The sequence below is a fragment of the Homarus americanus genome, unplaced genomic scaffold (genome assembly GCF_018991925.1).
Source record: "Homarus americanus isolate GMGI-L3 unplaced genomic scaffold, GMGI_Hamer_2.0 scaffold16712, whole genome shotgun sequence".
In the NCBI taxonomy this organism is placed as follows: domain Eukaryota; kingdom Metazoa; phylum Arthropoda; class Malacostraca; order Decapoda; family Nephropidae; genus Homarus; species Homarus americanus.
The window spans coordinates 7,554,493-7,580,357 of record NW_024757794.1 but is presented as its reverse complement, the minus strand read 5'-3'; the positions used below and the strand labels follow the sequence as shown (position 1 = coordinate 7,580,357).

General features: G+C 41.5%; 1 protein-coding gene across 2 annotated transcripts in view; it reads left to right on the top strand.

The window, feature by feature from the left end:
• Positions 1 to 25,654, top strand: part of LOC121857739 (elongation of very long chain fatty acids protein 6-like) — a 102,528-nt gene extending 76,874 nt beyond the window's left edge. For both annotated transcript variants that reach the window (XM_042353857.1, XM_042353858.1), the window contains exon 2: positions 20,022 to 25,654. In XM_042353857.1, coding sequence (XP_042209791.1) covers positions 20,022 to 20,577 — 556 coding nt within the window. In that variant the 3' untranslated portion in view covers positions 20,578 to 25,654. The remainder of the gene's footprint in view (positions 1 to 20,021) is intronic.
• The last annotated feature ends 211 nt before the right edge of the window (positions 25,655 to 25,865 follow it).

Sequence of the window (25,865 nt, the reverse complement as noted above, 5' to 3'; positions counted from 1 at the left end):
CGGTGCTTCTCCAGGTGATTTCGAATAGAGTTTGAAATGATTGCTGCCAGTAATTTGCCTACTATTGATGTTAGACTGATTGGGCGGTAGTTAGAGGATAGTGATTTATCCCCCTTCTTGAAAATCGTATTACATTCGCTATCCTCTAGGATTCTGGTACTACACCTGTTTTTAAGGACATGTTAAACAACTTTGCTAAGGACATACTAAGCTCTTCCTTACATTCCTTTACTACTCTGGCAAATATCTCATCGGGACCAGGTGACTTAATAGGCCTTAGTTTGTTTATTTGCTTACTAACATCGTTACTAGTCACTACTATCTCGCTTAATTTTTTTTCTTCACTATCTCTGAATAGAGTCGGTGCCCCGGGTATCATGTTTAAATTTTCGGTGGTGAAAACTGTTGAAAAATATTTATTCAAATTATTGCTCATTTCTCGTGTTTTAGTTTGATACATTTGGTAGAATCCTTTGGGGTTTGTCTTCGCCTCCCTTGCTATCCTTACCTCATTATTCCTCTTGGCTTTCCTTATCTCGGTTTTAACCCTACTCGCCAATACCCTATAATAATCCCGGAGGTAAATTTCGCCACGATTTATCCTTTTACCTGTAGCTTTCCTTTGGCCAATGATGTTCTTTAAATAATTATTTATCCACTTAGGGTCATTGTTGTCTGATCTGAGTTTTTTGTGTGGTATGTTCTGCCTTTGTGCATTAAGTAACTCCTTATTTAAATTGTCGTGGAACTCAGATCTCGTTATCAGGTCGGTGCCATCTGTCAGGTTCACGGCCAAGCGCGACACCCCCTCTCTCAGCTGCCTCTTTAAACTGTCAAAGTTTGCTCTTCTGAAATCTGGTACTTTTGTGGAATTTTCCTTACGTCTGCCCTGAAAATCTAAATGGAATCTAATTTCTTTGTGATTGCTGTTTGCAAGTTCGTTCCCTACCTCGACATTGCTAATTAGGTTTTCTCTGTTTGATAGAACTAAATCGAGTATATTATTACCCCGGGTGGGTTCGGTTATATGTTGACTTAGAAAACAGTCCTGGATCGTCTCGAGAAAATCCTCTGATGCTGAGTTACCTGTAAGATTAGTCCAATCTATTTGACCAAGGTTAAAGTCGCCTACTATACAGACTTTGTTGTGTATGGAAGCCCTGCGCATTTCATCCCAGATAAGTCGCTCATTGACTCAATCAAGATTGGGAGGTTTATATATTACTCCTGTGATAAATTTTTCCCTACCGTCGATTAACTCTTTCCAAATTGTTTCTGTATTCCGCTCAGTTTTTATTTCCTTGTTTATTTCACACTTCAGATTATTCCCTAACATAGATTGCTACTCCGCCTCCTTTCCTGGTCTGCCTATCGGTATGGAACAGTTTGTAACTCCCTCACAGGTGGCGTTATGAGGGGCATCACGTGTAGTAATTCCCTCACAGATGGTGTTATGAGGAACTTCACATGGTGCTGTTGCAACTCGTTCACTACGTGGTGTCGTGCATCATGGGGACACCACGTGATCTGTTGTCACAGGACTTCACTCACTCTAGTGGGTGAGGTGTGGTCCCAGGCCTGCCTATCGTGGAGTCTCAGATGAATTATCACTGGGTACCTGGGACCTCACTGTGAAGGTTAGCTTGGCTCACTCACCTGCCGAGTTGGTTTTTACTGACTACGCACTGTGTGTGTGTGTGTGTGACAAAAAACTCTCAATCGCAAGTTTAAGAGTTACACTAACTGTTGCCATTGCCTCGTTACCACCGTCGACCTACGTGGGTATTAGGGAGGGGTCCATGCCGACTGTTTCACCTTGTAGAACCTCGGCCTGTATCTGTTTAACCTTGTAGAACCTCGGCCTGTATCTTTCACCTTGTAGAACCTCGGCCTGTATCTTTCACCTTGTAGAACCTCGGCCTGTATCTGTTTCACCTTGTAGAACCTCGGCCTGTATCTGTTTCACCTTGTAGAACCTCGGCTTGTATCTGTTTCACCTTGTAGAACCTCGGTCTGTATCTGTTTCACCTTGTAGAACCTCGGCCTGTATCTGTTTCACCTTGTAGAACCTCGGCCTGTATCTGTTTCACCTTGTAGAACCTCGTCCTGTATCTGTTTCACCTTGTAGAACCTCGGCCTGTATCTGTTTCACCTTGTAGAACCTCGGCCTGTATCTGTTTCACCTTGTAGAACCTCGAACTCTCCCTTGTAGAACCTCGGCCTGTATCTGTTTCACCTTGTAGAACCTCGGCCTGTATCTGTTTCACCTTGTAGAACCCTGGCCTTTATCTGTTTCACCTTGTAGAACCTCAGCCTGTATCTTTCACCTTGTAGAACCTCAGCCTGTATCTTTCACCTTGTAGAACCTCGGTCTGTATCTGTTTCACCTTGTAGAACCTCGGTCTTTTATCTGTTTCGCCTTGTAGAACCTCGGCCTCTGTTTCACCTTGTAGAACCTGCTTGCATATCAGTTTTCTTGTATCATATATCCTTGAAACTGCTTTAAATATATTGCCATTGGGAGGAGGGGGGGGGGACATTAATTAATTCATTCGACAACATTAGCCTGATCTACTCGCCACCGCTTGTGATAAAATCGAGATGGTCGTCGATGAAATTTTATCATCTTTGGATACCATGAACATTGTCCGCTCCAATACTAACCCTAACCTAACATAAACAAACCAAACCCAACCTTACCTTACCTTACCTTACCTTACCTTACCTTACCTAACCGGTGAAATAAGCTGGGGACCTAATCTTCATATGACTGTTTCGTGAAGACGGGGACAGTTGAGTCATACTGGAGTGGAGGAAGGAAAGCGTTTAATAACATGGTCGAGAGGCTAATCAATCTACCTGGCCTCAGTCTTGGCTACGCCTCGGTGGCCAGTTTCTAATGCTAATTCACTCTTGTTTGCTATTGTGGTGGGGGGGGGGGAGATGAGCTCCGTGCAAACCACTAATCACCATTCTTAATAATGATGATGGTGATGATAGTATTCAGAATAGTTATAATTGTAGTAAAAATAACAGTAATATAATGATACGAGTGATTAAATAGGCCACTGCAGTAATAAAGACACCAGTGACATTTAAAATGTCACTTGTGCCCTTACTACTGTAGTAGCCTGGTAGCCATTAAATAAAGACAGTGATAATGGTATAATAATGATGGTAATAGTAGTAATAGTAAGAATAATCGTAATAATTATTGTAATTGTAGTTCCGTGCATGTAAATATTGTAAGATGAAATAATGATCGTGATAAAAACTTCAGAAAATTAGTTCGCAGTACGTAACATTACCACGTGAATTAAACAGACGGTCAGATTTCACCTACGTGTGTGTGTTGGTGAACAGGTGGAACGAGAGATGCTAGTGTTTATACTTGGGAGGGTAGGGGAGGAGGGGGGAGCTAGTGGAGATGGTGATGGCTATGCAAATTATTACACCACCACCGTCTGCTAGAAGGTATAACCCAACAAGAAATTGAAAGTTCTATAGTAGTAGAAGTAGCAAACGTGTAGTATTAATGGTGAGGGTAGAAGTCGCGAGGGGTATAGCTATCCGTAGTAGTAAAAGTAGTTGTGATGGTGGTAGTAGTTTTTGGTAGTATACGGTTTCGTAGAAGTTAGTGAAAGTAATGGTAGAGTAAAAAGGATAGTTGTTGTAGTAGTAGTAGGGATTTTTGATCCCATGGCCGTTTGTCACCGTAACCTAGCTCTCGATGCTGCGCATAGGAGGAACGAGAACGACAAGAAAAGGGCATATGGGGAGAGAATACAAAATGTTGATCAAGGCAGCTTCACTCCTCTAGTGTTCACAACCTCTGGTGGGATGGGACCAAGTGCAAGATGTTTCTACGCCAGACTCGCGGAGCTGATCTCCGAACAGAAGCAGCAGCCCAGAAGTTATGTTACAGCCTGGATGAGATGTCGACTGTCCTTCTCTCTCCTTCGGCCGGCTTTGCTCTGCCTCAGGGGAACGAGAGCTTCTGCCCCTACTCCGACAACTGCTGCAGATATTGACTATGAGGCTACAGTCACTGAATGCCGCATAGATCTGCGGCTCAACTAATTTAACACACAGGATAGCTTCTTATGTATTAGGATATTTAATATTAAGGTAAATAAATGGTGGCGAAGGTGTGGCTATTGGGGGAGGCTGGAGGCCACGTTTAATAAAAAAAAAAAGTAGTAGTGATTATAGTTGTGGGTAATTATAGTAGTCGTAAAATAGTGATAGTACAACATTCTTGAACCCGACTTTTGACCTTCAACAGGGGGAGCCAGGGACCTTGGTCAACATACACACACTTGTGAAGGGTGACGACTGGTTAGAGAAGAGGAGGTAGTGGTTAGAGACAAGAGGGTAGTGGTTAGAGACGAGGGTAGTGGTTAGAGACGAGGGGGTAGTGGTTAGAGACAGGGGGTGATGGTTAGAGAGAGGTAGTGGTTAGAGACGAGGGGGTAGTGGGTTAGAGAAGAGGGTAGTGGTTAGAGAAGAGGAGGTAGTGGTTAGAAGAGGAGGTAGTGGTTAGAGAAGAGGAGGTAGTGGTTAGAGACGAGGGGGGTCGTGGTTAGAGAATAGAGGGAGGAGGGATAAAGAATGGGTGTGGAGGTACCTGGAAGTGGTTGGTCTGGAAGGGTGTTTGGGGGGAGGGATTTACGTGAATAATTTGACAAGTGTAAACCCAGCGGTCTTGTGTAGGGAGGGTGGGGGGGGGGGGGGGGGAGTTGAAGGTTAGGAAGGTAAGGATTAGTTTTGGCTACTATACTACGAGAGCTACATCCTCCTCTTCCTTTCTCCCGCCACCTGTGAGAGTGGGTCGCGCAGCTTACATGAGAACGACCTTGACACCTTTATCTAAAACGGCATACTTTTATACGACACTTTTAACTCTTGTAAACAGTACCCTTAACTCCTTCCTAAGTACAGTGAATTATCAAGGTAAAATATCTCAACCCCTGAGTAATTAACCCAGTAAGTTGATAGAAGTTTGTAAGCACCTCAAAGGGCTTGGTAGATGGCTATCCCACTGTAGACATCGCAGGACTCGGCATAAGGTTATAAAGAAGGTATCAGTACAGAAAACTACCAGGGCTGAAGTGTTGGGGAGTAAGGGTCGTGAAGTCGTGCAATAACCTACCAGAGAATGTAACCACCAAATGTGAGCTGTTCTCATTCAAGATTTTATCAACACAGGAACACCGATATATTCAAGAACCTGTGCGTGCCCAGTATTTGACCAGAGAAATGATTGACTGACCGGTTGACCACTTGACCGGCTGGTAAGGAGAGCAGTGGTGAAGAGGATGAAATATGATATGTTAACCCTAGTAAAATATCTTGACCCGCCCCCCGTCGAGTATAATGAATTAACCCAGCAATACATTAACAACAGAAGTACACCAACTTAACACACCGAGTGATAATCGGGTAACATTCCGATATGTTCTTAATAACACCATGTTACGTGTACTATTAAAGATGAGGAGTGTTTATTCTTCGACTTTTAAATGCACATCGTAGGACTAGTTTTAGGGATGACGGTTTAATTTCAAGACCACCAGGTCATCTACGACTACCGACATCACGAGTAACTGTCATTGAGTGGTCAATCACAGTCGAGGGTGCGTGTCACATGATTAACACGTGCCACAGGTAGACCAATCACTGTCTCTTTAAGCTTTGGAAAACTCGCCTATACGAACCGCAAGTGAAAGAGAAGATTTAGTTTATTTACCGAGCGACCATTGTGGTGGAGACTGGATGAGGTTATGGCGGTGATTGTGAAAGTGATGGGAATCGTAGCATATGGATGACGGTTGTGGTAGTTAATAAGGAAAGTTAACAGATGGATGTGGTATAGGGTAAACAGGTCTATATAATTATCCTCCAGGTGTAGTATTCGACTGGGTCATTAGGATCGTCGGACAGTTGCCTTGCTGCTGTGTGTGATATACCTCATTTTTGTATGGTGAAACCGCGCCCACAGACGATCAAAACATCATGCGCGACCATAGATCGCCCGCCTTGTCCTGTATAGTTTGTATTCGTGACCACAACCTCATGCCCTGCCATGATGATATTGACTTGTCGTTTATTGTATTAAGAAAAGTGTTTCTCTGGGCGTCGTCTTCATGGTTTGTAAAGTAATTTGAAGTGAAAAAAATGTATGCTAACTTTGACACCCGAAATCGAACCTTAACCACGTAGATATATACATAATACAGGTGTGTTTGGTATACATACATGCAGGGTTGTAAGGTTTGTGTTTTGTGAAGTTATACATAGATGAGAGAGATGGAAAAGTTGATGACCATTGCTTGAGCATGGTAACTACCCTTCAGAATGACTCTTCATATTGTGGTCTGTAACTGTTGACTGAAGGAAGTGGCTGTTTTGTAAGATGAAAATAAGAAGTTACCAGAGTTGTTACATAGATCTTGTTTTTTGGTGTGTGCTTATGATCACAGCCGAATTGGATTTATCGACCTTCGTAATATGCAATTCATAGGAGTCCGTTTGAGATACTGGAGTTTGGTCAACACACACATTATTCCACTACATATACTGATTTTTTTCTCCAACGCCGTTTGTTTTTATATGTAGAAAAACTTGAACAGAAGCGGAGGCTGTGTTTTTATTTATTATTTTTTATGATTTATCCGGGAGTTTGAGGGAAAATGTTAGCTTGCTTTGTCGAGTCATTCTATTACTTTATCCAGTTCTACGAGGGCGTCGTGTGTTGAAGTCACCTGGGCAGAATAGTCTAAAAAGCACCGTTTCCAATCCAAGGCCAAACTATTGCACTTTTAGAGTTGCCTTTTTTATCCATCAGTTTTGTTGATACCAGTGTGTTTGTGGTGGACTATACGTTGATACCAAACGGGCGGTGTGACGAAAAATCCGATCATCTGAAGATAGACACCCCAGCTTCGTGCACCTGAGATTCGACACCCCAGCTTCGTGCACCTGAGATTCGACACCCCAGCTTCGTGCACCTGAGATTCGACACCCCAGCTTCGTGCACCTGAGATTCGACACCCCAGCTTCGTGCACCTGAGATTCGACACCCCAGCTTGTGCACCTGAGATTCGACACCCCAGCCGTGCACCTGAGATTCGACACCCCAGCTTCGTGCACCTAGATTCACACCCCAGCTTCGTGCACCTGGATTCGACACCCCAGCTTCGTGCACCTGAGATTCGACACCCCAGCTTGTGCACCTGAGATTCGACACCCCAGCTTCGTGCACCTGATACTGACACCCCAGCTTCGTGCACCTGAGATTCGACACCCAGCTTGTGCACCTGAGATTCGACACCCCGCTTGTGCACCTGAGATTGACACCCAGCTTCGTGCACCTGAGATTCGACACCCCAGCTGTGCACCTGAGATTCGACACCCAGCTTCGTGCACCTGAGATTCGACACCCCAGCTTCGTGCACCTGAGATTCGACACCCCAGCTTCGTGCACCTGAGATTCGACACCCCAGCTTCGTGCACCTGAGATTCGACACCCGAGCTTCGTGGCACCTGGAGATTCGACACCCCAGCTTCGTGCACCTGATTCGACACCCCAGCTTCGTGCACCTGAGATTCGACACCCCAGCTTCGCACCTGAGATTCGACACCCCAGCTTCGTGCACCTGAGATTCGACACCCCAGCTTCGTGCACCTGAGATTCGACACCCCAGCTTCGTGCACCTGAGACTGACACCCCAGCTTCGTGCACCTGAGATTCGACACCCCAGCTTCGTGCACCTGAGATTCGACACCCCAGCTTCGTGCACCTGAGATTCGACACCCGGCTTCGTGCACCTGAGATTCGACACCCCAGCTTCGTGCACCGGAGATCACCCCAGCTTCGTGCACCTGAGATTCGACACCCCGCTTCGTGCACTGAGATTCGACACCCCAGCTTCGTGCACCTGAGATTCGACACCCCAGCTTCGTGCACCGAGATTCGACACCAGCTTCGTGCACCGAGATCTGACACCCAGCTTCGTGCACCCGGATTCGACACCCCAGCTTCGTGCACGAGATTCGACACCCCAGCTTGTGCACCCGAGATTCGACACCCCAGCTTCGTGCACCCGAGATTCGACACCAGCTTCGGTGCCGGAGATTCGACACCCCAGCTTCGTGCACCCGAGATTCGACACCCAGCTTGTGCACCCGAGATTCGACACCCCAGCTTCGTGCACCCGAGATTCGACACCCCAGCTTCGTGCACCCGAGATTCGACACCCCAGCTTCGTGCACCGGATTCGACACCCCAGCTTCGTGCACCGAGATCAGCTTCGTGCACCGAGATCTCGCACCCCAGCTTGTGCACGGAGATTCGACACCCCAGCTTCGTGCACCGAGATTCGACACCCCAGCTTCGTGCACCCGAGATCCGACACCCCAGCCTCGTGCACCCGAGATTCGACACCCCAGCTTCGTGCACCCATCTTGACACCCAGCTTGTGCACGAGGATTCGACACCCAGCCGGCACCTGAGATTCGACACCCCAGCTTCGTGCACCTGAGATTCGACACCCCAGCTTCTGCACCTGAGATTCGACACCCCAGCTTCGTGCACCGAGATTCGACACCCCAGCTTGTGCACCGAGATTCGACACCCCAGCTTGTGCACCTGAGATTCGACACCCAGCTTCGTGCACTGAGATTCGACACCCCAGCTTCGTGCACCGGAGTTCGACACCCCAGCTTCGTGCACCTGAGATTCGACACCCCAGCTTCGTGCACCGAGATTCGACACCCCAGCTTCGCACCGAGATCGACACCCCAGCTTGTGCACCGAGATTCGACACCCCAGCCGCACGGAGTCGACACCCCAGCTTGTGCACCGAGATTCGACACCCAGCTTCGTGCACGAGTTCGACACCCCAGCTTGCACCGAGATTCGACACCCCAGCTTCGTGCACCGGGATCGACACCCAGCTGTGCACGAGATTCGACACCCAGCTTGTGCCCGAGATTCGACACCTGCCAGCACGGATTCGACACCCCAGCACTACCTCGGGGATTAGTGTGGTTAATATTCCGGTGAAATAAATTGGGGTGTCCAATCTAGTGTGTGTGTGTTGAGGAGAATAGATTCAGTTAATGCCTGTTCAATCAGTAGTCTTAAAAATCCCAGTAAGTTTAAATTTGAGACTCGATCAGTATTGAGGAATCCTCAGGGGGAGGGAGTCTGGCTGGCAGTACAGGTGGTGCGAGGTAGAAAATCACAACAACACGAGATTTATGTATGTCTGGGATAAAGAAACACGAAATATCTTAGTGCTTTGGGCTCTCTCTGTGTGTGTTCGCTCACCTGTCACCCTGGGTTAGAGGTGCGTCGGGGTCGAGTCACAGTTTTAAAGAGCTTTCTCGTGGCTTCAAACAACCTGAACTCGTCTCATTGTTCAGCGCCCAAGTCATAATAATAATAATAACAACGGTGAGTCGTGTTGTTGCTGTATACGATGGATGCACGTCAGGGTTTAATACACATTGAACACTAACGCCTAAAATATGACAGCTGTTTACCGTTGTTCACTCGTCAGCCGCTTGTTGTCAAGATCTTTGTGTCATCGTAAAATTCCTTCACTACCGTTATTGAACCACCACTTCCCGGAGACACGGAAGATGCGATAATCAAGGTCTCCAAACTGTGGTTTAGAAGGATGGAGTTTAGATTATATATTACTCGTGTTATTGCCATTTTCAGTGTCCTTTTTGCTTGTTTGTTTGTTTTTTGTTGTTGTTATAGTCACAAGATATGTTCTCTTTAGTTATGGGCAAAATTATACCTACGAACCTTTGAGAATTCGTTTGTTTCGTAGTTTGTGGAAGCTAGTTAGATACGTTCTTACATTTCCTCTTTAAGACAAAGCTTTAACATAGGAACACATAAGAATCCAAATTTAGGGCTACCTTTGAAGTACCACAGTGATTAATATCGGAGTGTGATTAAATCTACCAAGAAAAGAAAGGTAGAAAAAGCGTGTCAGCGGTCTCAAATATCGGTACATACAAGGCTGTATAGACCAGCAACCAAAGAAGCCCCCCGTGTGTACATAGCAAGGTGTTTCTATGGCCTGTGTGTAGGCTAGAACACCTGGTTCTTCGTCAGGTATCGTAGAATCGGGTGTTAAAGAGAGTGAACGTACTGACACACACACACACACACACACACACACTCACACTAACTTTCGAACCAAGGGTGAATGTAACTAAATGTAAAGTGAAGACTGGTCAACAATAGCAATATAGCGGAGCATTATACCTAGGAGCGGCTGTAAACAATGGTGTCTCAGGCACTACCAACTGATATATAGAAAGAGCCAGCGAGCGAGAGACCTCCCCAGTCCTGATAGGCCCCAAGCTCACCCCCTTCACATAATCTTAAGTATTAGGGCTTAAGACCACGATGAGAAAGGTGGTGAATCCCATTTGACCTGTGCAGACTAATGTAGCATTGTATACCAAGGCACCACCGTGAACAATGGTGTCTGAGGTATTGCCAGAGAGCAGCCGACACGCCCATTACTCCTCTGCAAGTTTTGATTGTTATTGTTAGTCTCTAGTTAGCTTCTTATTCTATGCAATAATTTTCGAGTGTTGGTGCGCTGTTGTGTCCAGTCACCCCCAACAATACCCGCCTTTTCTGATCTAACTGATGGATGTCTTATTTTTCTGCCCATAGAAAAAAAAATCTCGTGAACACACATACACACACTGTACATACTAACTAGTAGACGCCTTTAGTTCACGACGTAACATCTCGCACGACACAGACCAACTATACACAACCTAATCATATTCTTTCTCTCTTCCTTCTCTGTGATGGTACGGTAAAGGCCCTAGTTTCTGCTCATTCCACCAGCTTTCTCCTGACCACTCGACCTGTATCAGTCCTTCATCTCAGCTGTGTTCACTCTGCATAAAGTAAACACAAACACTAGTAACACCCGCACACAGAGCTGCAATATTTATATAGCATTTTTTCACACTTAGGTTTCAAGGGGTTATGTGTTACTGTAGTTATTTATTGAATTAGTGAGTCATATCAGGGGTGTGTGGGAAACACTTTTCCCATCAACTTTGATCACATGAAATGACCCTCAAATCTAGCTACCCGTTCTACTCTGTTCTGTGGCTTCATCCTTGTAACTACATTACCGGTATTGTTAAAGTATGTATTTTTGTGCATCAATAACTACATCATTAAGCATTCGCTCTTAGGTTAGTCCGTACACGAGAGAGCGGCTACCAATTGTTAAAGTGGTCATCGTTAATATGCGTTTTATGAATTGGCCCAGAGCACCTGAAGAGTAACCCCTCAATTTATTACGCCTAATGATTAACTACCCTAACGTTACCTAGGGAGGGGGGTAGGTTGGTTAGCGCTCGGGTGGTCGAGGTGAAATAAGCTGGGAGGATAATCTTCAGGTGATATCATGGCTCTTGCACTATCAACAATTGATTTTTTTTTACTCGACGTATGGAGCTTTTAGCATATAGTCAGCCTCGTTTATACAGCACTGAACACCTAAGTCTGTTTTGATTCGATATAAACAAACACCAGTCACGCCGCCATGTGCTAACCTTTGCCATCAGTGTATTGGTTACCAGAGCGTGACCAGCTGAGGAGTGTCTGGCTTAGTGGCACTCAGTGTACAAACCGCACTGTGCCAGAACAGAGCGAGGATCGGTAGAAGCGGGTTCTTGCCTGCCGCAAGCGAGATGTCACGGGTTCGATTCCGCCGGTGGAAGTTGTTTGACTTACTTCCTAGCCCCCATTAGTCCCTATTCACCTAGCAGTAAAGTAGGTACCTGTTGTAAGTCGAAAGTTGCGAATTTGTATTCAGGGAAAGTTGTTGGAGCTCCAATAACTTGATGACATAAACCACTGACTCTTCAGGCTTCTACGCCCTAACTCATGAGACATAAAGGCAAGCACGAACTTAGCATGCTTCCTGTTGGGCGCTGTAACGCTTCTGCGCTTCACCATACACAAGGATGTAGGGGAGTGCCCAAAAAAAAAAAAAAAAAAAACAGAGCGAGAGAAAGGGAGGTATGTGAGAGAGAAAATCGTATTGGAGAACTTGGATATTCCTTGTGATGGCATGGAAGGCAGGGGAATAATGCAAGTGTTCACGACCCCCTTTGCCTTCTCTTAACACTGAGGACCCACAGTTAGAATAAATAGAATTAATGACCTTTTTACCAACTACATAACACAGACCACAAACTGAACTCTTCTCCCCTTCATCCAACAGTTTATTTGGTTTATTGTGGATGTTGGGGAGTGTTGGAGTGTGTTGTTTTGGAAAGTGCTTTGAGTTGATGGATTTGGTATCATACGCAGTCAGATAGTTCCAGTAAATAAGATGCTAAAGTAATATATGTAATCTTCGGAATGAGGCGTGATCCTTTAGCTCACTAACATAACATATTAATAAGATTTTTTTTTCTCTTCCCATCCTTTACCTCAACTAACGCCCACCATTTGTTTATCATTTTTCTTCCTCCTCCCTACTATCTATCTACCCCGCCTCCTTCCTCCCCACATCTGACCTCCATCCTCCGCCCCCACCCACCCACCCACCCACCACGTGTTTCCTGTCACACGAAGTGGGGTGATGAACCTCGCCTCACCTTGTATACCAGCCACCCCAACTCTCCTCCCTCCACTACCAGCTGACTCTGAACTCACAGTGAACTGTATTTGCTACGGCTCCGGGTCATGCCCCTCCCACTTTCCCTCCCCATTACCAGGGGAAACTTAGTTACACTTGGCCACCCGGGAAAGAAAGAAAATATATGATTAAACCCTCAAAATATATTTATTTATTCTTTTTAATGATAGGAACCTCCCCTTCCCACTCAAAAGGAATCCATTAGTAACCCCCCAAAATTAGGGCTATATAAACCATTGTTTCAAGGAACATAATTGGCGCACTAGTCATATTTATAAACGTTACAAAGGAAGACTCGCGTGACCCACCATCCTCCGTTCAGGTCGTTGCTGATGTGGGTTTATTGACAAACGCCTTCTATAACTAAGTCTTTGAGGTAGATTGAAAGTTGATGCGTGACTGTGAGAGAGGAGAACCAAGAAAATATAAGCTAATACACAAATGAAAGCAGCTGTTATAGTATAATGGGGGGGAAACGTGAACAAGTAGCAGGGCAGCGGCGTCCTGGTACCTAAATTGGTTATAATAAGTTTTTTTATAATAAGAATGATGATAATATTCAGTAAAAGTTTCAAGCCTATTTACAGTGGATTTTGCATGTGCTGTATACAGTATATAGACAATGTAGGCATACTTTTCTTCTTTTTTCTTTTTATCCTCTTCACCACTGATCGGCTTGTTAGCCGCTTGGGCGATCGATCACGTCTGTTACGCACTGTTGGCAAGTACTGGGCATGCACCGGCTCCTGAATGTACCTGAACCTGCTCCAGTGTTGGTCGAGTCTGGTCTTGAAAGAGCTCACACTCGGTGCCGTCACAACACTTTCTGGTAAATTGTTCCAAGAGTTCACAACTCTCTCACCGAAAAAGTTTGCCCTCACAGTTTTCTGAACCTGCGGCTTCTTCAAACTTGAGCTGTGACCCCTTCAGGGGGCGAGCGTCCGCCAGCTCCAAGTAAGGACACTCGACTGAGAGGTGCCCCTTGAGATGCTTATACATCTCAATTAGTCGCCCTTGCCCGTCTGTAGTATACAGTTCAGCAAAGTGTATAGACGACACAGACCAGGTGTTCATAGACTTGACAAACACCACACACTTGTTGCCACCGAATGCTAACCCTTAGGCCCAGGATGACGTTCCAGAACGTCTGACCAGCGCGCCCTGGGTGACGTTCCAAAATGTCCCCATAATCCCGCCGCTGTTTTTATTATTACAGTATTATAAAATTTTGGAAGTTGATTTTTCTCTATTTATTCGGGGTTATTGCCAAGCACCCTAACCCGGGCTTATGGGTTAAAGACGACACATGCTTGATCTGTTTTCCTTTATTTTTATGGTACCAGCTTTGTATACCATAGTTAAGCAGTAAATTATGATTTTCACAGCCTATTCCCATGTCATTCTTATCCTTCCCCAGCATCCTCTTATGTTCAAACACGTGCATCTCTTGACCCAATTGTCTCCATTCTTCCTCCTCAACCATCTCGGCCTCGCACAAAGCATCACCAATACTCTCGATACCCAGGGTTTCCTGTTATTGTCACCTTATGCATCCATCTCACCTTTGTTTTTTCGACTTGTTCAAACATAAATTATATCTAGCTTTAAATTGCCTGTGTTTTACTGCTACACATCACAATTTGCAAGTTGGTTTCATACAACTTTGATTTTAAGTGGAGAAGATCTCCTTGCTGTTAACAAATTCAACAGCTCCCAAAACTACTACTAACCGCTCTTCAGCGAGCTAGCTTTGGTAGCACCTCCAGCTTTGATCATGTCACCCAGGTATCAGAACTCATTGACAGTCGAGTATTCCCACTTTCATGCTTTTCCAGCCTTGCTAAGGCCACATGATTTATCTGGACTACAGTATACAAGCTTGGAGACCATACACACAAAAAGACCACATAACTTGAAAAGGTGTATGGAGGAGGGGCCTTCCTTTCATTTTACTTCTTATACAGACAATCTTTATCCTCATACAGGTAGATTGTGGAGGTCTGGGGCATGTAGGTTCATTTGTATTTACTGGTATCAAGGTATGGGACAAAACTGTCGGAGAATGATACCCCCAACATACAATAAAGATAGTTTATATAAAATGAAGTTGAATACCTGACACTTTACTAGAACATACTCTCCAAAGATCACTGGGCCTCACTTCCATGTCAGCCAAACAAGTACTGTATTCATGTCAACAGGACCAATGTACATTAGCTGAAACAACTCTCTGTGCAGGTGGGGGTCAATATGCTCCAAAATTTTACGTGTGACTAGTGACAGCCCTCATATACCAAAATTTATCGTCCATGGTCTCCTATTGTTTCCCACAAAGTATGCACAGATAGTTGTTTTAGCTATTTTTACTTGGTAACATTCTATGCCCGTGACACAACAAGGACTGGTCATCCGTGACTTCACTCACATTATTCTAACACTTCATAACACTTCTCAAACACTCTTCACAAGATTGTTCGTGTACAGTAATTATTATTACTCACAACACATAGTTATCATCACTCCAATAGTCAGTGATACAACCTTACCTCTTGCCTATTATCAATTTCATACTTTTTTACACAACTCAGATCACAGGATACTACATGGTATTCATTTACTAGATGGAAGTCAGATACCTCAGACAACAATTATGGATACATACAAAATGTTACCCCACTCACGCTTGCACCAAGAACGCCATGTGTGTATTTTCAAAACTCGCCGACATTTGCATCTCGATACATGGCAGCTAAGTTCCACCTCATCCTGGGTTCGACCCATGCCTCCCGGACACTGCCACTTTCATCGGCCCATCAACTCAAGATCTTAATCCTGATGAATTAAAGACATCCTATCGGCCACTGCCTCCCGGCAGCTCCAGCAATCCACACAGTGCGTGGTTGATGAGGGGAAGGGCGTTCATAATGGATGAAATCAAAATGCAAATGACACAAAACACATCTTGTGCAAGGAAATAGATAATACGTGGACACAGTTATGTTAACACACAAGACTTCAATTGAGGCCCCCTGCATCGTATAGAACTTGCGCCAAAATTTGAAAGCTGAGAAAATCGCGAAAATTTTTTCAATTTCTAGCAAGCACAACTTTGTTGTTTTTTTGAGATACAGCATGCATTTTGGATGCATTTTTGAAGCTAAAGGACTGTACTTGCAAATTGGTACCATGTCATGAAGTAATGTATTGGTTGTTGCAATGTTGACTTGAAGCAACAAAACTCCCACTCGCTTATGGCTTTTTTTTTACTTTAATTGATATCAGAGTGTAGATCCCACCACAACAAAAGAGAACTGCGGGAGAGGGAGAGAGGGTTTCCACTCATTGTGGAGGCCGTGATGTAGATAGCAGACGCTCACTGTCACCGAGAGGAGGAGGCTGCGAGTCGGCTGCTGTGATTGGCTGCTCGCTCCTCACTCACTCACTGCCACAAATTGATGTTCCACCCTATTTTCAAAGGGCTTTCAACTTTATTTACAGTCTAATAAGGAGATCTTCTTCACTACCATCGTATAGAGCTAGGCCTAAATAGTACTTCCAACAAAAAACGGGTTTCGCCCTGGGTGGTCGGGAGTTACCCTTACGATGCGGGGGGGCCTTAATTACATTAACAGGAACACTGTCATATTCAACACAATTCAACTAAATCGAATTCACTTTATATGACGGTGAGACACAGAGCAACATACAGTACATGGGTGACGGGGGATGGGATTCAGAGTGACCGATTCAGTCTCCGCATGATCTTTTATGCACCCTGAATTACTTAGTTATGAATTTGACATATTTATCAGTCTCCGTTACAGTACACATACGCTTGTGAAAATTAGTACTATGGGCTTATATTAATTTTCTAAGATTAACTTTTAGAATCTAATCAATGTTCAAACTGTGCAGTGCAAGAATTAACATAATGTCAAGTGCCCAGGCTGGCAATCACATTGTGGGTGGAGCTCCTGCCCACAACATCCATTCTTCCCAAGAGTATGAGTTACACTTCTAAAGTTTTTTTTGAGAGTTGACAGGTTATGCTAACAAAATAAATGAGAATCTAAAATACAAAACTGACAACAATTTCAATACACTCACGAGATTCTCTGAGGTCTGTAACTCGAGGAAATAATAATTCAGTTTTGATTTGCTACCCCAGAATTCCTGAGAAACCCCAATTGATTAAAGCTGGTTGTTCGACACTCAACACACATAGTTTTAACACAATTTACATTTCACACAAAGATAGATGACTCTTTCAACATTTACTCAATACACCTTGAATGCTTCAGCTCATGGGTAGGCTACTCATACAGGTTACAGCATAACTTAAAATTTACATTACAGGAGGACACTTCCGGCAGAGAGAGAAAATGGATGGTACCTCTCGCTAGGGAAAACAAGTCTCTCTCTAGGAGCAACTCTTTAGTTCCACATGTTTTGTTGACGGTAGAGCATAATATGAATAATGAAGAGTCGGTATGAATACTAGCCATTCAATTGTGACTGACAAAGGCACTAGCGCACCCAAGGGGTGGGCCCATGGGCTGCCCTCCCCCTTAAGCCCACAGTCAGATGCTGGAATCCAATTGTAATCAGTTTATCTAAGAAAATATGTTGTTGTTTTTTTAATCTAAAATAATCAAATACAGTACAGTACAGTACAGTACAGGTTGTACCTCTAGTCCGGAAACTCCCGTGGTCCGGAACGATTTTAGTTTGTCCAGTAGGTAGATAGGCAATTTTTTTTTTTTAAACCTCTCTCTCTCTCTCTCTCTCTCTCTCTCTCTCTCTCTCTCTCTCTCTCTCTCTCTCTGTCTGTCTGTCTGTCTGTCTGTGCGCGCGCTTGTCTATACAGAGTACAACATTTAACCCTTCAATATATTTGAGCAGTAAATAAGTGTTGCTTTCATATTCTTATGTAGAGTAATGACGATATGTGTTCACATGTGCACACTTACATATGATCAGTCTCACTTTTTTTTACCATTAATGGTTAGCTAATTATATTGTTCCATTTATTAACATTAAATAACATTACAGGTACTTCAAACAACCATATTATTTTTTTTACACTAATTTTACTACAGCTACAATCAGGGTCTTATTTTCTTCAGTTTTATATGTAGCACCTATCAGTCACTGGTTTTGTAAGCTTTAACATAAACAATGCCGGCAGCCGTCTCGTCTTCTCGTGTGTTTTAATATTCCACGTATTATTAATAAATTGTATTGTTAATTTTGCACACACAAACATTAATTCAATAAAAACAAATTCAGAAACATTAATTAAAATATATATGAACAGTAAATAAGTGTTGCTTTCATATTCTTATGTAAAGTAATGACGATATGTTTTCACATGTGCGCACTTACATACGCGATCTCTCTTTTTTCTTTGCCATTATCGTTAGCTACTTCTATTGTTCCATTTATTAACATTAAATAACATTACTTAAAACAACCATATTAATTTTACTACAGCTACAACCAAAGTCTTATTTTCTTCAGTTTTATATGTAGAACCAGTCAGTCACTGGTTTTGTAATCAACGAAAACAATGCTGTGTCATTTCCTCGTGTGTTTTAATATTCTACGTATTATTAATGAATTGTATTGCTCATTTTGCACACACAAACATTAATTCAATAAAAAGGCATTCAGTAATAAACAATAATGAATCTTTTGTACATAAGAGAAATGACGCTATTTACACGATTATGCACGTCGTCTGCACGTTTGTGGACCGTTCAAACCCGTCGAAATTCAAGTTTCCGCCGTCAAATTTTTTTTTTTTTTTTTTGGTGTTCCAATAAAATACGTTGAATTAAAAACTCGCGAAATTTGAGAAGCTACTATACGACATTTAACCCTTCAACTGTATATTTTCAGCCTTCTGGCTGCCAAGCTCTTTCAATAAACCGTTAATTATTATTATTATTATTATTATTATTATGTCTTAAAAGAGACCATGATGCAAAGAAAGTGGTGCTAGTGCTTCCAGGCATAAGCACAAGTCACTATCTATCCAGGAAAATGGTGAATTTCCATGGTCCGGCTTCGGTCAGGTCCCGAGGTTGCCGGACTAGAGAGGTACAACCTGTATTATATTTTGACCCAAAATTATTTAAAGCTCCGATTATTTGCAGAATTTTTTGCTGGCTTTTATACTGTATAAAACAATTTATTGGGTCTCGGCTTTCACCAAATTGCTTAAAAAATCCCGCTAGCTCGGCCTTCGGCCACGCAATTTCGGTCCCTCCTTGACGAATTTCTGGGTACGTCCATGGCCTCCAGGCCCCCCCCCCCCCTTACAAAATTTCTGGGTGCACTACTGGACAATGGTACACTGCAGTGTGATTTCAATTATTCCTGAACTATATTGTCTCAATTATCAAAGTACTGTACTGTACAGTAGACCGACATGACTGGGTGGACCTCAAGACATACAAAATCCTAAAACGGATGAAATATGTAGACCCAGATAAATTTTTCAAGGTGTCATACAGAATGAAAAAAAAAAAGAATAATACTTCTTATAGAGGGTGCATAGTAGACATTTATAGACCAGTCTATTAGCTGAAATATTAACAACAATGGATGAATCTTACATACAGTAGGCCATTAGCCACTACGCACATAAATTCGCATACAGGTACAGTTGCCAGCACAAGTCCTCCCACAAACTTGCTACACTGGGCTGTGGGAGAACTTTTGCTGGCAACTGTACCTGTATATGTTTATGAATGTCCTTATTTATACATAGTGGTAAGGTTTTAAATGAATTGATATTTATTACGTGGCTTGAAACTCATGGCATGTCCATAGTTAATATCAGTGTTCAAGAAATTTATTTAATATAAATTATAACTTCAAGGTACACTTCTTTCTTGACCAAGGCCAACAAGACCTATTACAATATTACATGTGTTATTAGGTGTTCTAAGTTAATTTTAAGTATCAGATTGTTTTGTACTGTTTGTAGGCTGTCTCATACTTCAGGTAAACTTGTCATAAATTACTGATGGACATTTGTCTTTAATTATGCATAAGACAGGTTTGTAATTTATATGTAATTAGCTTATGATGTACGCTTGCTACAAAAATATCTGCAAAAAATTTTGCTAGACAATACAGTATGTTACAATGGACGAAGTATTTTGAGTTGAAAACCCTACCAAAACAACAGGAGTCATGTTGTTCTTTTGACATCCATTGGACCCCACCTTGCAGATACTTTCTGTAGCAATTGTACATTTAGCCTTAAAATTCAGTAGAACAGATTGTAATGTACATTTTGCCTTTCAGCTTCCTGGATAATCGCGTGGGGGGCTTCTGGAATTGGATGTTTACGCTGAGCAAGGTTCCTGAGCTGGGCGACACAGTGTTCATCGTGCTGAGGAAACAGCCCCTAATCTTCCTGCACTGGTACCACCACGTCACCGTCCTCCTCTACGCTTGGTACTCCTACTCTGACTACATCGCCACTGCCCGTTGGTTCGTCTGTATGAACTACCTGGTGCACAGTGTCATGTACAGCTACTATGCTCTCAAGGCCCTTAAATTCCGTGTGCCACGATGGGTTGCAATGAGCATTACCACCGCTCAGCTGGCTCAGATGATTATGGGTGCTGCTGTCAATATCTGGGCTTACCAAGTGAAGCAAGCTGGTAATGAGTGTCATGTTTCATATGACAACATTAAAATCTCTCTCCTTATGTATACGTCCTACTTTGTCCTCTTTGCACGCTTCTTCCGCCGGGCCTATGTAGTAAATCCCAAGCAAGTGGGAGCTCAGCCAGCCAAGAAGGGCCAGGAATCTTTGGCTTATGAAGGTAAAAGTAGCAAGGGAAAACTGGAATAAAATTAAAAAACAAATAACTGGATTAACAAGAGTTCTAATGATAATAGCTAAACAATTTATCGCAAAACATTGATTTTGTAACAAAATAATTTTTTGTCAGACTACAAGGTTGATTTCCACCAAGTATGCCATAGCTGTTCCATCTGGTTCCACTCTACCTGTACCTTACTGGTGGTATCTAGATATGATCAGCAGATCTTGAGTGCTATCTCGGCAGATAATTTTTTTATTAAATGTTTTTGTCTAAGGAATTGCTTATACAACCTTTTTCAGAATTTACAAATACTAGTTAAAACAAATTTAGGTTACCTTTATCAAACTCGAACACTGGGAATCGAGTCTTTGAATTTTTCCAGTTAACTTGACTTCTCTATCCAGTTTTATGGGTGTAAAGTTTCCTGTGACATAATTCTTTACTTCCGTGTGTCTAGCAATTGGTGGGTGACAGTGGATAGCTGCAGTATCTGGTGTTAAGTTTGATGTTAATGACATGTGTGGGAGAGTATCTACTGTTTGTTAGGTATCCTTAGGTAGTGGTACAGTCTGTATTGTCATCCATCCAATGACTAGTCATTAAAAAATATCCTATATCAGTCAAGAGAAATTGCTACTGTTTATAGATGAGTTATTCATCAGATTTACTGTTGTTGCAATGGAACAAAAAGGAAAATGAATTCTCTGCATTAGGATACTTAACAAGAAGATCAGTACCATTTGATGTTTCGGTAGATCTTTAAATTACTTCCAATAAAGAAATGGCAATGTTGACAGAAAGATAATCTTTGTAAGGTAAACACTTAACAGTACTGTACTGTAATGTTAAAAACCAGTTGGATAGAACAAAGAATACAGCACTATAGTGGGATATCTATATTAACATTTCACAGTGTTCCATGGAACTGGAGAACCGGCGACGTCTGGGTTTATAGCATATATTATTATGTACCGGTACATGAACTTTATGTTCACTCAGCATAATGAAAAATGTAACAAACTCCAACAGCATAAAATATACAATAATGTGTTCTGTACATTGTTAAATGGGTTAATTTTGAACCCTGTTGCTAGGTTAGTGACAGTGACTGGTGGGTTCTTCAGAAGCACAGATGAATATTTTGCCATATCCCACATGAACCAAATGATAATTTGTAAGGCTGAAAAGAGCTTGCCTGGTCTTGCAGTGCAACATGGATGGGTTAGACATATCTTTTAAAAGCGCACTTTCCTGAGACATTCCAGACTTATTGCCCCTATTCCATCCTGAGATCTCTTGAATTGCATTCCCCTTCAAAGTAACTTGTATTTCTTTGGTTGTGTATGTCATTAACTTCAGTGTTCTTGGGTTGTGTAAGTCAAGACCTGTGTACCTTGGTTGTGTACATCAGCAACTTTAGTGTACTTCGGTTGTGTACATCAACAACTTGCCGTAAGTGTACTTTGGTTGTGTATGTCAACAACTTCAGTGCCCTTGGGTTGTGTATGTCAGTAACTTCAGTGTATTTCTGTGAATGATGACCTGCTATTCTTAGTTGTATTTTTCTCTTCAAATAGATAACATGTATGAACTTGTATTTGCACAAAATATTTTTGATTTATATTAAAGTAAAACAGTCAGTTTGATCACTGATCTGTTCAGTATTCTCAACTCTTAGTCAAAGTGTATGAGGAATGTCAATCAGTATTTTATTTATTGCTAAACTTATTTTGTGGTAATGTCTCGAAGAACGAAGTATGTATATTCAGTGGTCAGTCGGGAATTCTCTCACTCGTGTTTGTACAGTACCAATATTTGAAACGGACACATGTTCATATTATTATTTTTTGTAAGTAATTTACAGCATTTAATGTGGGGGCTTTTCCACAATCGTCAATCATTTCTCTAATACAGTACTGTTTTTTTGGTAGAGAACTTTGTTAATATAGTAACATTACCATCAGAGAGAGATATACGTATAATGGTTATTCTTCACCTAGAAATTTGCTTGTACTGTACTGTACTGTATATGAAGGGTAAATTTTTTGTATAATTCGACTATTGTCCATTAAACCTGATATTACAATTATGGGGGTAACACAAAGTGACCATTGACTGCCTGTAGAGAAGATTTTCTATTTCTGGGGAATATAATAAGATAGACTTTATTAATAGGTTTAACTTGGAGTAAAACTAAAGATAGCTCCTTTGTCATTCAAAAGTTCTATATTTTGGGGGAAATTCCTTAAATTGTTGTATTTTAAATTATGGAGATGCAGTTGAATTATGGTTTTATTTTATTTTTCTATACTTATCCTACCCAGCCTCATAATAGAAGACTTGGTTGAAGATAACTGAGAATTCAAAAATGTTATCATTTGAAATTTATGAAATATAAGTTTTAGTGAATAGCAAATGAAATTCACTTGTGAGCTTGTTGCACATCACAAATGTTTCTCCCAGTGTTAAGGTGATTTTCTCTTCATAACTCAGGTGTATCTTTAATTTAGTTGCTACCCTACAGAACTTTTTGGTTTGTATGGAGAAAAAAATGGTTTGGAAAAGTAAACCAGATTATTCTCACATTGTTGAAAGGAGAAGAGAGTACTTGTGTAAAGTGTTGTTTAAGAATTTTGAACAATTTAAGGAAGTAAAATGCAACATTCCTAACCTACAGTGTTACGTCACATGGGTTTTCTCCAGTCTCAGTTGGTGCGTAATATTGAGCCGATTCTTAGTTTCCCACAATAATTAAAACAAATTTTTTTTTTTGCTTTTAAGATTGAAAAGTAAACTTATTGAAAGTTACTTATGCTTTGTAAAATAATTGCCAGGAATCTTCTATAAAAGCCACACTATTTAGTGTAGGTGTGGTATCAGAGATGCAGAAGATCTATTCTTAAGGCACACAGGAAGTCCAAGGTTTGTCATTGGTGCTCAAATAGTATTTATATAAATGGGGCCCATGCAAATAAAATTCATGCACTTTATTTGCATGGGGTACAGAAGTTTACAAGATAAGTGGTGTAAACAGCATAATGAAGGTTAATCATCTGCATACATAAAAACTAGTCATGTCATTCATTCCATAATTATTAGATAAAATCTCCTTGATAATATTGTTTGGTAAAAACTGTGGTGAAGCATTTAGATTGCTGATAAAATGTGGCCACACTATTTGTTTGGAATCGTAATACATGTACCTATTTTTGTACAGTATAGTTGTAATGACTTGTGTCCCTTGTGTTACTTGGAAATTTTACTCCGCTCTCTTATAAAATACTGTAATTAGATAAATGCTATCTACTGAAAACCTTGAATTTCCTTGATGTTGAGAATATTCTGTTAGAGAAATGCACTAGTTTAGCTTCTGTGACTTGGAAGAACTGGAAAGAGAACATTTTTGTGCTTTGGTCATTGTGACATTGTAGGTTGACGTGTGGGTACAACTTTGGAAAAGTTATATTTTGTAGTTGTCATGTGATTGTACTAATACTCTATTTTAATTATTTTATGGAATGTGTCAGACTTAAGGCCTTTTTCCACAAAGTATGGCTGTATAAATTTTGTAGTAAAGCGGTCAGACTTTAGGAGTTGTACTGTTATTTATCAGGTAAAGACTGATAAAACTTTTAAACTCATAAAGTCTGTAGTCTTATTATTAATTTTATTAACTCGTCACCTTAAAAGTATGGTTAATGTTCTTTAGACGCACAAATGCTTTATATATGTCAAATCAAGTTGTCCAAATGTCAATCAATTTTGTGGGTTGATTGGTATGATGTAAATGCAGAAGGTTGTACAAGGTGTAGGCTACATTTACATGTGCCAGTAGCCCTGTTTTTTGTTTCCTTTGCAATATATTTGCTTCTTTGGAAGTTTTGGGAGTAAATTGAGTTCAGGAAGCTGTATTGCAAAGGGAATGGAAATTCAAGCACCAGTGTCAATGACCCCTGCTATGCCTAGTCCGAGGTCCCAAGCACACAAACCATCCTCCCCAGATGTAGCAGTTTAAAGCTCAAGTCCTACTATCCTCATAAACACCAATGTTGTAAACTTCCGTGGAGGATAGTCACTTAGTGTTATCTTTATGTAGATTGTGCCGATGCATTGCTGCTCATAGGAGCATTGTGTAAACCGTATTGCTCTACAGAGCTATGCTATATGGGTCAGTTGGAGGGATGTTAACTAAACTTAGAGCACCAGTGTGAATAATCGGATTTTCATTACATTGTTTGCATCATGGCTTAGACAACACGCAATTTTATTTTATTTTTTCTAGTGTGCCCCTTCACCAAAATTCCCAGACATGGCTAGCAAGATGAACTGAAAATGTTTTCTCATGTATTTGTTGACTTTTGTTTAACTTGTTAATTTTTTATTGAGATCTTCATCTTGCAAACCTGATGCAAAAAAGGTATTGGTAATGTAAATTATTACTTGGAAGTTGAACTGTGAGTCGTGTACTTTTTTATAAGCAATTATTTTCTCCAATGTAAGTACCATATCAAAATATGCATTTAGTATGGAAATGCTGTATTATTATTGTTTATTTTATTTATGTATTGTTGTTTACTAGGTATTTACTATCTGAAATGTAAAAGAATACAGTAATTTGTCCATAATTTTTAAAAGATTTAGACTACTGGGTTTAGAAACAAGACCCTTTAAAGATTTGTTTCTTAAAAAATTAAAAAAAACAAGTGGTGCATGATGCTATGAAGTCTTGGAATAAAGCAGAGTTCAGATTGTCTTAATTCTACAATGTATTCATATTAATGTACAGTACAGGTATTTACTTTGTTGGAGTCAATGGCATTATAGAATTTAAAAAATATATCGAGTGTTAAATTCGGTCGTACAGTATCTACCTGTAAGATTTTCTTTGATATTGTACATGTGCTGTTTTTCCCACATTGAAGGACTGCAATTTATATTATTAAAAGCTGCAAGTACTGAGGTCCAATTTCTTCTTATATTTATTTAGTTCTCTTCCAAGTTATTGTTGTAACCATTGCCTGTATAAAAAAAATTAATTTGGGGGGTTACTACTTTACTGCTGCCTGATGATGCCCAACTGTTAATTAAATGGAGGAATGTTAATTTGTTTCAATTTCATCCTTTAAAACAATTTCCTGTATCTAAGAGTGTGTTAACATGTGCAGTATATATTGTGTAGGCATTGTGCATATGCAGTATATATATATTGTGTAGGCATTGTACATGTGCAGTATATATTGTGTAGGCATTGTGCATGTGTTGTATATATGTGGCGTGTACAGTTCCGGACAAAAGTTCACTCCATGTGGTGAAG